Source organism: Melanostigma gelatinosum (genome assembly GCF_949748355.1).
Source record: "Melanostigma gelatinosum genome assembly, chromosome: 16".
NCBI lineage: Eukaryota > Metazoa > Chordata > Actinopteri > Perciformes > Zoarcidae > Melanostigma > Melanostigma gelatinosum.
The window spans coordinates 11,794,996-11,808,234 of NC_136649.1; the positions used below are offsets into that span (position 1 = coordinate 11,794,996).

Below are 13,239 nucleotides of genomic sequence, written 5' to 3' on the forward strand. Positions count from 1 at the left end.
GGGGAAAGTGGTTGGTGGCGTCTTTGTGATCTCATGCTTTGGTATTGAGGAAACTCTTGTGTGCCACATTTGTGTGAACTGAGACAATCAGTTGTGATTGATTTACATCCCACCAGAATATGACACCCGTTCTTGGACATCCAGACTAGGACAAAAGGAAATAAAAAAAACAGTGGACAGACAGGTCTGGAGAGAATATAATGCAATCCATCACATTATATATGTGTGCTTTATTTTACAGATTTGTAATGTCTTCATAATTTCCTGTGAAGGAAAAATCTTAATAATTTGATACTAATTACAGGAAAAGCATTTGTATATTTCCAGAATAATTTCCTTGAAAGAACTGCTCCATTTAGACCACAGTAAATATTCATTCATTAGTCTTTTATTATTGGAAAAATATTCCCTTTATATGTGTCAAACTGTATGCTGGAATAATTAACAACTAATAATTCCAGAAAACTTTCCAGGAAATTAGGGACTCATAAAATACAGTGTCGGTGTGTACTGCAGTCGATTTGATTCCAGCCATTCAGTCATTTCAGTGTCCGTATCAGGATTACTTTATTCCAAATATGAATGCAATCTAATGCATTCGTATTGACAGAGCACAGTAGAAAGCTGTTATGAAACTCACTTACGATTTTATGCCGTGCGAAATATTTGTCTACCATAAACTATATTATCATATCCATCATATCAACAATCTAAATACATGTCATCACTTTTAACGTTTTTTTTTTAGTAAGATTACAAGTTAACATCAATTTCTACAAAAGCATTTGCTGTCGGATTCCTGATTAGCATGATTTTAAGCTCCTGTAATGGATTACAATTACAGTACCGTTCCTAATGAGATGATTGCTGTAATGCTATCAAACTTAATCTGGTACTCTAATCCCTGTCGACAGATTTGTTGTTGCACACTCAGATTCGATGATCTCAGAGTCAATAATCTCAGATTATCACTCAACATCAGATACATCGCATCTCGTCAGTTTGCTCTGCGGAGAGGGCAAGGTCAACAGTGACTGAGGCACAATACTTGTCGAAAGCAGGTACAACACACAGCACTGTTCACCTCATGTCTGCTTACAGTGCTCACAGCAAACACCTGACCACACACTGGGAACTCTTCATTACAGGTACAATGCAAGACTCTTTTTACGATACATACATTATCTGTGCAAATCAGACAAATATCATTTTCATGAATAAAAGCAATACGATGCGACCACAATGCTTTCATAAACAAACGTGTGCACACTCCTGCCATTTGGGAGTATCTGGAAAAGGGACGTCAACTGGTAAATGTGGCATGAAAAGCAGCAAAATGGGCCCTTAAACGTAGCACTACGATCACTCTTCAGTGCTGAATGCATTCATAAAACAAGCCTACACAAAGTGCCTTTAACCCCATGTATGCTATATATATTGACTGAACTAAAATCACAGCTTTCATGTGGAGCCACACGTTTGCACCCCAACATGCTTCTCTTGCAACCAGTGTGATCTCCTCTCCTGTTTTGCACAGGGTCAAAAAAGAATAACAATACTCCCCCACAGGAAGGGCTTTTTGGTGCAAAAGTAGCCCACAAAGAAGTGATTAACCAGTAGGGGAATGGGTGAAAGTTCCATGTTGTGTTCGTGCAGAAAGGGGCCATATATTCTCTTTAATTCCCCGTAATATTTGTTGCTAACTTTCTGTAACTCTGTCTCTTTTTTTCTCTCTACACACTCTTCTATCCTTCAGCTCATATTCACCCTCCGTCGTTGCATCCCCAGGTCTTCAAAACTCTATCTTGCATGCAGGAAAGGTCTCGTCCTGCATGGCCACCGTGCTGTTGGATCCCAGAACGGTGATGCCCAGCTCCTTCTGTCTGTCCAGGGTCTGCTGGTACCACTCCTGCATCGGCACCGACTCGAAGGTAGGAATCACTGTCACCTGCGGATAGACGGATAAAAGTGAGGAAATGTATCTGCAGTGTAGGTTACATTTGACTCCCATCACCTTCAGTCGTTCGTCAGTATCCGTGGCTACAATTTGCACGCATTCAAATATGACTTCCGTATCTACAGACAGTCGTGCAAAGGTTGCAGTTTGGGCTCCAGTTACCAGCAAATTTAGTGCAGAAACTGTTCAGGTAACAAAACTACTTGGTATACGTGGGTTACATACAAATGGATTACGTGGGTTATTTACGAATTATAATGCATTCATTTTCATGGCTGTAAGTACAAACAGTGTATGAGTACTGCCTGAATGGCAGTTGTTTCAATGTACAAGAATCGAATCGTGTTTCTACCTGCATTGTGTCAGGCCAGGACATCTTGGCATCCAGTAGTGCGTCCAGTGTATGCCTCATTAGCTCCTCTTTCTCTTGACTGTCACCACTGATGATGTAACAGGAGGAGCGAACGCATCTGAAGAAGTCCACACTGACTGTTGGAGAGGAGGCTCCAGAGGGAATATAGGCCAGGTCCACGTACACACTGACTTCACCAACAGAGGTAGACTTGGAGCCTGTGACCGGGGGAGAGAGGATAAACTGCTGATAGACATTTCAATACAAACCATTGGACACACATCAAGTCTGTAAAGTACAAGGGGGAAAGGTATTGGAGAAATTCTCCAGTATATTTAGTATGATTCACGTTTTGCACCTCATACCTGGATTGGGTGAGGATTTTGCTGGTGCTGAGCGGGTGCTGGACGAAGGCGTACGAGTAGAAGAGACGTTCCCCTTTGTGACTCCACTTTGGCTCGCTGTCCTGCTTTTCCCAGAGCCTGATCTTTGGGAGGCCTCAACAACCTGGCAACAGAAAGCAAATTTGTACGGTAAGGTTTTATGTTAGATTTCAATTCAGCCATAATAATAAACATTAATTGTATCCTCAACATCATAATATTGTTAAAAACTGACCAGGACTAAATTGGACACAATGTTATACTTTTATGATTCTGTATGGCACGAGAGCACTAAGGCTTGATTCAAGCTACAATATAAAATAGTTAGCTACTTCCTTCATTTGCTCCGGAAAAAAACATAATTGATGATGGGTGTAGCTAACGAGTGAGCCATCTCTCTAGTTTCTCATCTCTGTTGAGAGTGCTAAAGGAGACTGTAACGTTAGCCAGAGCTAGCAAAATGTCAGCAATTTGGCCATATTTCATACTGTAAAATCCCACCGGTAAAACGAGTAGCGACAAGTATTCAACACACTGGTATTGGATCGATACTAGCAGATATGCAAGTTCAGGTATCTGAATCTGTATTGGGCAGGAAAAAATCTCCTAAATACACATGTGAACTCATGCACCATATTACACAGACTTTTCCTTTATGTTAAAAAGACAAACTCACAGCTGGAGTTTTTTTCCCCCGCATTCCAGTGGCTTTTGCTTTCTTCCCGTTGGCGTCGGATTCAGACTGAGGAACGGGCATGGATGTGTCCGGATGGGGGGGTAGGGGCGGGCTGTCCCTGAGAGGGGCTGGAAGAGGGTCTGGGGGCAGAGCCTGACTGGAGCGGAGATTATGGGGAGAATCAGACGGCTCGCTGCTCGACTCATCCTCATCCGAGTCCAGACATCCATCTGCTGTGGTGGACGGGCAGTCCTCCGTGCAGACGGGGGCACACGACTCACTAGGTGATGCATCCTTGGGGTTGTTGTTGTTGTTGCCGTGATGATGTGGAACGAAGGCTCCTCTGGAGGGCTCGCTAGCACCTGCGCTGGAGTCAGGCTGTTTAAGATGCTTGAACTCACAGGGGGAAACCAGACATAGATCCACGTCGTGATTTGACGCCTCAAAATTAAGTGAGTTAGGAGCTGGAGGCCGACCCATCTCTGAACCCTGCCCTAAAGATCTTGGAGGCTTCTTTATCGGTAAAGACATCCCAGTAAAATGGCCCCCATTGGAGTGGGAGTTATGAACACTCTCATCCCCTTCTCTCTGACTCACAGTAGTTGGTCCCTGCTCTAAGGACATGGACAGTGATTCATCTACTTCTGTGGACTGAGGTGAGCTCACCTCTGCTGGCATGGAGTGTGTAGTGGTGGTGGTGGTGTTTGTGAAAGAGGGAGAGGGGTCTGAAGGTCCCTCTTTAAATGAACCCAAAGAAAGGAAACTTAGTTGCCTCTCTCTTGGGTTTGTGTGACTTTCTGGATTGCTTTTGGACTGCCCCTCACTTTGCTTGGATGATCCATCTGGCTGGTGGTCATCAGCTGACTCTAAGTCCCCCATCTGGGCCTGTAACCTGTTGAGAGTGGCCCTATTGCACCACACATCATCTGGGGACAGACAGTAAGGAGTGTGGCCTGCACTGTTGGGCCGTGAATCGGGGGAGGCAGGCTCTACGGTCTGACCGTCAGGGCTGACAGGGGCCTGGTTCTCTGGAGAGGATCGCGAGGGAGGGCTGTTTCTCAAAGCCCCGTCCAGGAGAGTGTATTCGGTCGGGGTTAAGTCCAGCTGGACTGTGCACTCGTTCTTTGGTGCCTTGTTCAGTGGAGATGGAAATCCTATAACCTTTGCTGGTTTGGCAGCATTTCCATGCGCATTCTGCTGGTCTACATCAGCTTTCTCTCCAGTCCAAGCGTGGTCTTGCGCTCCATTATCACCACTCGCTCCTCCCATTATCCCTGCAGCTTCTTCAGCTACAATACTCTTCTGTTTGCTCATACCTCCAAGGCTCTTTTCATTTCCTGACTCACTGATTTTTTGCTTTGCCTTATCTGCAGTTTCCACCTGCGCCTCACCTCTCTCAGTTTCCTCCCGGAGCCTGAGAAAATCGTCTGTCATATCCTCAGGGGTAGACGACTTGGAGCCACAGGGGTTCTCTTCAGACTCTTTCACTGTTTTTTGATTGTGCTGCTCTGTATTAAAAGCCCCTGGCTGTGGGGTTTCCAAAACTCTCCCAGTGTCAGGTCTTGTTGCAGTATTTACATTTACCTTCTTTCCATTATTTGCATCCTTTCCTGATGGTTTTCTTGTTTTCTTCACCCCTGTTTTAGAGTCATTTGTTGCTTCCTCTTTGAGCTTAGTTTTATTTCCATTCTTTGGTTTGACAGGGAGAACATCATGTATCCCCTGATTGGTCCTCTTAAAACCATTCTCCTGGTTATTCCCAGGCTTCTCCTCCTTTTTCCCATCCTTCCTTCCTCCTTTCTTTGAGGTATTATTCTCGGACAATGCTCCTCTTTGCTTCACACCTGTGTCTTTGCTTCTGGTTTTATCAGCATCTCTTGAAGTGGGTCCATTTAATATTTTTCCCTTTTCCCTAACCAGTACCTCCTTTCCCTCTTCTTTAACTCCTGACTCTTTTCCATGTTTGGGTGTTGACTCCTTCCCCTGTGACCTGCCGCTGTCCTGGTTCTCTGTCCTCTTGGTCTTTCCGTCCTCCCCCAGTCTCTCCATGTCCCCAGTGGTCACTGTGGGTTTCTGGAGGAAGGCCAGTCCCTTTAGCTTCTCAAGCCCCAGCAGCAGCTTTGCCTGTGGGGTAACACCAGGAAACAGCACCCTGACCACCTTCTCCTGGGGACATGCTGGGTGCCACACCAGCAGGGCAGACACTGAAGCCAGGGTGGTGAGAGGGAGAGTTTGGGATTTGGATGCTGATGATACTGCGTCAGGCCAGTTATGCATGAGTGTCTGGTACTCCTGGCTGTTTTTGCCAGGGCTGAGGATATATAAATCCAACTGTCCCACTCCCATCTTCTGGAACAGGGTTAGCGGTTCAATGGGAACGCCTTGCGGGCGAAACAATGGCTGTGGTCTGATGTCTAACTTCTTTAACAAGTGTAGGGTTAAGGCCGCCTGGTGTGTGCTCTTCAGTACATTATCCACACCTAACATGAGAAGAATGACAACTTAACTTGATGGCAATCACTCACATTAGAAATGACTTCAGTACGTTTTATTGCATCACTCACAAGGCTGTTCATCCACCTGCAGCCTGCTGGGGGCGTTTAAGAACACGACTCCAAGCTCTGGAGAGATTAACCTCTTAGACGAGTCATCTGTTCAGATAAAAGAATATTAGGACATGGAGACAAAAGGGGAATTTGAACACGAAAGGGGAAAAGATGAAAACACAGAAATACCAAACTTTTTTTTCTTCTTTTTTTTCCCCCGTTAAAAGTTTTCCCTTATCCAAACCAAGGGTCTACCAATACAGGTGGACATCTGGTAAAAAGACTGTATAGTTTGAGGCTGAGGCAAATTTGTGATTTTTGGCGTTACGATTTAATGGACTTGACTTCTTACCTTTGATATCAGAGCTCAGCTCCAACTCAGCCACCTTCCTCTCCAGGAAGACGTTGACCCCGAGGAGGTTTTCTGTCCCAATGTGCGTCAACAAAACGGCATCAACCCGGTCGAGGTGTCGGACCAGCTTCCAAAAACAGGCCTGAGAGTCCGAGCCGCCATCCACCAGCACCGTGAACCCGTTCACGGCAAAAAAGGCACAGTCACCGCGGCCAGCGGGGAACACGTAGCAGCAGGGACGGGACAGCTTGAGAAAACCCACGGTGATGGGAGGAGGCAAGAGGTCGAAGGGAGATGGAGGGGAAAGAGTACCAGAGATGAGGGAGGTGAATTCCCCTAGAGCCTCCATGGCAGGCAGCACCTCTGGGGGATTGATGTGCAGCGTGAAAGGCTGGTTCCCTAAGAGAGTCTTCCTCCACTGGTCGATGTTGGGACAGCCGAGGGTCAAACTGAGTTTGGAGGAGGCGGCGGAGCTCTCTTGATCTATGAACTAAAATCAGAGCACTTTAGTATGCAGGCCAAATGATGAACCAGCTGGGCCAATGTTAATTATCATAAAATGTATAAATAGAATATTAGCTGTTTGTTGATTCTCAAATATTAACATCGGCGTCTGCCTAAAAAACAATCCAATATCGGTCAGCTTCTCTTCCCCACCTTCATGACACGTTTGTTTACATTTAACGCAGAAGCTGCTGCTGATGATTTCTGCGTTTAGCAGTAAAATAAACTCTGAAACAATTACTCAATTCAAAGCAGCTGAAAAAACATCCGAACATTTATCTGTGTGGAAAATAAAGGTCAGAGAGACACTTTGTCGTACCTGCTCTGTCAGTATCTGTTTCAGCTGCTGTGGTGAGAACAGTCCTCTGTGAAACAGCAGGTCTCCACTTTCCTCCACGCTCTGGCCAGCCAAGATTAACAGCTTATGGGCCGATTCCCTGGCCAGCAGAGCAAACACCTGACCAGGCCAGACAGAGATGGTAAGATTTTTATTTTCCCCCATAATCAACTGTAGAAGAAAGGCTTCAGCTACAAGGAGAGTGAGAATAATTCATAACAGGCCGTGCCTTTTGAGCTCAATCAGCCTAAAAGTAACTGTTTTCATAATTTATTTATCACATTTGAGTCGCAAGCAAAAATACCATTTAGCTTTTTAAACGTGATCATTTTCTGGCAAAACATTTTTTAATAGTATTGCTAATTAAATATCTTTGGTTTTTTGGACTGTTTGTTTGACAAAAGACGCCATTTGAAGGCATGAACTCTCAATAATCACGGGTTGAACCTGTTGTGAAAAAACAAATGCTGCAGCCCTCATTACAATGATATGAGAATACTTCAGTATATCTGGACTATATAGAATCATATGTAAATCATGAGACTATCAGAATTGAATCAAAATAGAAGCAACAAAATCATTTTAAAATCCAATCTGAATTCTTGCATCACTGCATCACAATAACACCTGGCTTGGTTAACTATCTTCCAAGAACTCTCAACTATTTTTGAAACCCCTCACCTCTGAATGAACCTGTTCCTGAGATGGACTGATCAGCACCTGAGTGTCCAACACTCTGGTGCTGTGACGCAGACACTTCTGCCCTGAGGAGGCAGAGAAAAAACAGATAATATAAATGAAGGGACAGACAGGCAGACATCCAAGGGGAAGATAACAAGAGCTGAAGTCAGATCTGAGCAGGGGGCAAGAGGCCAGAGGCAAATAGGAGCGGAACTCAAAAGAAGTCAATAAAAATTAAAAAAAGAAGCGAACTGGGATAACCGGGCGGGAGATTGACTCCCTCAACGAACAAGAGGAAGGAAGAACAGCTGAGTCAGAGGGACCGTCTGAGGATGAGATGCAAGTTAACTCAATCGGCAGTGAATATCCAGTCTGAGGGGAACTGGATCAACCTTTGAGGATACAGAGGGAACACAGCCAACTGGAAAATAATGACTCAAATAATTAACGTTTCTTTAGGTCACAATCAATAGTGGTTAACATTCCTCACTGGCTCACCGGTTTGTGATACAGCGGCATGCACGAGTTCAAATGTGAAACATTTGTGTGATTCAAGACAATTTGGGAATCAAATTGGTTCGCTTTCTTGCCTTGACTTGGGTGAGAAGATCAATGCCTGACTCGCGTCTGTGTGCTAAATGTGATGCTACAGCCAGTAGCCGGTTAGCTTAGCTTAGCATAGCATAAAGACTGGAAATATGGGGAAACGGCTAGCCTGGCTCTTGTGCAAAGATAACAAAATCTGCCCAACAGCCTCTGAAGCTCAAAAAAAAGGCCTAATTGTTTTACAAAACCCTAAAATAACATGTAAGCTCAAACATTGTTAAAAGATAAGTAGCTGCAGTAATATTTACCACATAGGCAACCTTTCTGGCTGCTATTTGTCCTCCCTTTTTTAAATAATTTTCCCTGGTTGTCCTTGGCTCTGCATACTAAAAGGCTGCATACAGAAAGAGCGGTGGCACAGCTTGGTTACAGTTCTCCATTGTTTTTTGTTCGACAGGCCCACCCATGTTTAACAATCACTCGACTGCGCCTCAACTTTCCTTCCTTCCTTCCTTCCATGAGCACGTGGCTTTCTTCGCGATAAAGGGTCAAATGAACTTATTATTACTGACCTGCACCCTTGAAAGACGCCGTGTGTTGGGAGAGAAACTCTTGGAGATAGAGATTCAGGTTACAGGATCTTAAGTCGATGTCCCATGACTGAATACCTGCGACATAAAAGATACACCGTCACATGGGGCAACAATCGGTTTCACTCCGTCAAAAACAACATAAGGGTCCAAATATTCACAAAACAAAGTGAAATTAGTAACTTTTCTGGTAAACTGTGGTGGAAAAAATATTTGAGTCTTTTTAAGCTGAAGTGAAGAATATTATCAAACAGAACTTGTCTTTCAAAAGTATTTATTCTCTGGCCAGAGAAGAGGCACAGTTACACAGAGTCACTCGGACTCTGTAGAAGTGTGCACTCCAGAAGTAAAAAAAAAAAAAAAAAAATCACACAGAGTTATATACAAGAGTGATCAAGGGTTGGGGCCTGTGTACTGGAACATCCTGTTTCAGGCCGTGCAGACCATGGTAGTAAAGTATAAGAGGTGCTTTATCTGTGTTACAACAGACACACAGACATATTTTATCCTTAAGGCATAGGGCATGTGAATAGGTATACCGGTACTTGTTATCCAACACAGAAGAGGATATGGGGGCAGGCAGTCTGCTGATCACAAGTCTCATGATGCAAGCATATGATATAGACTGTTTCACAACAGTTCTACTCATAAGAATATAAAATACTCATAAGAATATCAAGTTTCTATTACACAAACAGCAAGATACACTTGAGCACATATGTTAAGTTCAGAGCAATAGTACAAGCACTTAAGCATTTACACAATATACGAAATTTTCCATGACCAAACTCAAACACCAGTGTATGTCGATTTATGCATTTATGCAAGTATAAGTACAAGTTGATAGGAGACATTTTTGAGTACACTGAAGTAATCCATTTAAGTATTGGACACTTAAAAACATTAAAATGGTAAATATTTCTCATTCTATTTTTTTGCTGCAAATCATGAGTAACGCATGAACGGAACAGATTATTAACTGGAGTCTACATGAAGACCATCAAAAGGTGTAATAGTTCAATTTTGTCAAAATTCAAACATATGGTTCTTTCTTTTCAACGTGTTGGGACTGAAACTTTTCATTACAAGAAAATGGAAAGGGGAGAGTTGGGTCAAAAATATTTTGTAAAACTGCACCACTGAATGAACAACAATAAGAAACCTAAAGTAGAATTATCTGATAGCATCAACAGAAACTGAAAACTCATAAGCTTTGTGAAAGTGTTCACATTGATGGCACAGCAGCTGTAATCAAGTGGCCAGTGAGGGTATTACACAACAGATAAGAAAGAAGAAAAACATTTGCAGATTTTAACTTTAGACTATTCGTCAGATGAATGAACCATTTAAACACATTGGGAAAATCTTTAAAAAATGCCTGACGTCACACTGCTGAAAACAATGCTGGTTTTCTTAGTTCATGAAAAACTAACATTTTGGAGATGCAGGGATGAAATGTTTATAGGCCTAAATGATAAATATCTGTATCTGTCTCGTGTTTCCGCTGTTCCCTTATCTATCTACAGCCTGTATGCACATGAACTGTCTGCACTCAAGTATGTATTTATAGCTGTTTGCTTACACAGTACAACACAGTCTCTTTACTGCCTGCAGTCTCCACAGTTACAGCTGTACATTAGCACACAAAGGTTATGGCACATCGTTTACAAGTGGCTATGTGTTGGACTGAATATTCGCCCTGCAACATTTCCCCAAAAGCTTCTCCTTGCATAACGATGAAAAGACAAACCACCGGCTGCAGACTGCTTTTAATTATAATGTGCCCAGAGGGGTGAGGTGATGCTGATTGTGGAGTATTGCCAGATGACGCATCCTCCGATCAGCGGGGTGAATACAATTACATAAACACTGCAATGGGGTCAGTGTAGCATCCTCGATGATGATTCAGTCGACGAGAACTTGCAGGCGTCTGAGTATTTTATCCAAATGTAGAGAAAAGCAAAACGACATGCAGCAAGCATTAAGAGGCGTTGACGTAAACGTACCTCGTTCAATCTCCCTGCTGATGGGTCCCGTCTGTCTGAGGTGAGCGGTCCGTCCTATAATGATGAGCAGGGAGTATTTGTGGAGGCTCAAGTCGGGGTTTGCGGTCGCAGCGCGCCTCGACGCCTCCTGGACCTCCCTCTCCGGCACCCGGCTGGACGCCATGTTGGAAACTTGCTCTTGGATGTGATGTCATTGAAAAATCCTGACAGCGCTTTTTATTGCAGAGAGAGATGACAGCTGGTGTGCCGGAATGCAGTCGTGCATTGTTGAATGTTTACAGGCGGCATTATTGATGACGCGTGGCAAAAACGAATCAATATATATTTTCTTTATTGTCATAAGTGTTTTTTAGTGCTGTCATTTTAATCAAAAGCAATTTTCCAACAAGAATTTTGCGGGAAAATGAAGATCCTCGAGTTTCTAGACTACAATTGAGGTGGTGCGTTATATAATGCATACTGTAGGCCTAACCCCTCGTTTGTATATAACAGTGCAACAGATACACAAACACTTGGATATCATTTTGTTTATTTATTGACCTTATCTTACAAATGTGTTTAGAAATCGTTGCTTATAGCTTTGCTATCTCCCCCCATAGCAGGAACAACAAACACAATTACAGGGGGAAAAATAATTTATGACAAAAACATACAAAGTATTTCACAAGATGCCACAATCCCACACAAATAACTTCCACGGTGGAAGAACACGTTAGATATACATTCAAAACATAACATGTAGTCTGAATTTGTCAAATAAAAACATCATTTATAATCACATATGTCATTCATTTTTCTCATCATTTTCCTTCACAAACATTTGAGAACATAAAAGTTACAGGTAGTACCCCGGGGACAGCTGCACAGCGTGCCAATGCGCGAGCCTTTACGCACGGCGCACGGCTCCCCGGCGTCACACTGGAACGACAAAGGCAACATAAATTCATGAAAATAGGGATATTGTTGTTCACTCGTTTTCTTGATAAAAAAAAACTGTGTTTCAAAAGTAATGGCCATGCAAAAGTCAGAAATGTGTATGCATTGATTTCCATGTTCAAACACTTATTACAAAATACATTTTATGAACAGGACACATCCTCGTCAAATATGCTCTGAGACACCAGAAATCACATCTACGAAAATCTTCTATTTTAGCATATTTGTAGATATTATAAATTCAATGAATTTTACAAACATAGACTTTTTAAAATGTATTTATAAATAAACATATTCTGTCCTGGAAATGCAAACTAATCAAGCAGTTTTATAATATCTTACACCTACCGAAGGCAGCCAACCATGCTTTTTCTCTAAGGGTATCTCTTTGCTCCTCAGCTTCTCCAAAACTTCTTGCAACGCGTCAATCTGAAAAGAAATGCCAAAAAGTAAAATATTCATCAAATATATTAAAACTTTCCCGAACAATGTTTATTTCTGCGCATCGTTCAACAGCCTTCATTCATCCTGCTGACACACATCCAAACCCCTGGTAAAATCTCTCACCAGCTCTTTCTCCTGTTGGGATTTCAGAGGGAAATCCAACGAGCGCGTCTCCATGGAGGAGTCTTCTGCATGAGCGAGCCACAGGTAGGCGCAGCAGCAGGTGACCGTGAGGAGGAGAGCCCGAGCGCCGACCATGGTGCTGACACAAAAATTGAAGCAGTCTTTTTTTGGCGAGTGGAGAAAAGTGGAGTGGGAAGTCTGCGGTTGCTCTGTGAAGGTTTGGAGGTCTTCTGTAAAGGGACCCCGTCTTTATAGGCGCTTTACGGCTGCTGTTGACATCAGCCACCCTCTGAAATATTCATGAAAGGTTTCGACATGGTGACACTGCTCAGCACCTTTTGTATCTTTAGAGGAAGGGACCTGACAGGATGAAATCAGGGAAGGTTGGAAGGTGGATTTACAAAACATATTTGATCACGTAATTTATTTGCTGAGTGGGAATTAAACTTTCATCACCATGTTCCAATCTCAGTTCAGTTTGAAATCTCAAACTATGGTCTGCAAAGTAAGCCTTTTCAGTAGCACACATCTGATTCATTCATGAGTCACTTTGATGTGTCAGAATCAGGCTGAAATCTCACCACATCATGAAAGTTACACTTCGGAAAACTGTAAATCTGTCAAATCCAATCGGAAAAGAACACAGCATGCAGTTAGGTTTTTATCTAAACATGAAATAGTGTTGACTACCTTTTGTGGAGGGTAACTTTTAGAAACATTACATTTTTTTGCTGCTAATCTATTCTGCCTATCTTCTATTGTCACCGCTGTTCAATTAACCTGAAATCTGACCTCAGGTTAACACA

At 43.0% G+C, this 13,239-nt stretch overlaps 2 protein-coding genes across 2 annotated transcripts; both read right to left on the reverse strand.

Moving 5' to 3' along the window:
* Window positions 1-1,349: 1,349 nt before the first annotated feature.
* On the reverse strand, window positions 1,350-11,218 carry LOC306790020 (microtubule-associated protein 1S-like; the record flags this gene model as incomplete). The annotated part of the gene is made up of 11 exons (XM_079286120.1): window positions 1,350-1,948; window positions 2,310-2,527; window positions 2,675-2,807; window positions 3,369-5,848; window positions 5,933-6,019; window positions 6,267-6,756; window positions 7,090-7,227; window positions 7,789-7,871; window positions 8,907-9,002; window positions 10,931-11,105; window positions 11,210-11,218. 11 exons carry the CDS (start codon window positions 11,216-11,218, stop codon window positions 1,793-1,795), a joined length of 4,065 nt encoding a protein of 1,354 aa, XP_079142246.1. The 3' UTR covers window positions 1,350-1,792.
* Window positions 11,219-11,740: 522 nt separating this feature from the next.
* On the reverse strand, window positions 11,741-12,568 carry LOC306790369 (cocaine- and amphetamine-regulated transcript protein; the record flags this gene model as incomplete). Its single annotated transcript, XM_079286571.1, has 3 exons — window positions 11,741-11,848; window positions 12,215-12,295; window positions 12,434-12,568. 3 exons carry the CDS (start codon window positions 12,566-12,568, stop codon window positions 11,741-11,743), a joined length of 324 nt encoding a protein of 107 aa, XP_079142697.1.
* Window positions 12,569-13,239: the final 671 nt, after the last annotated feature.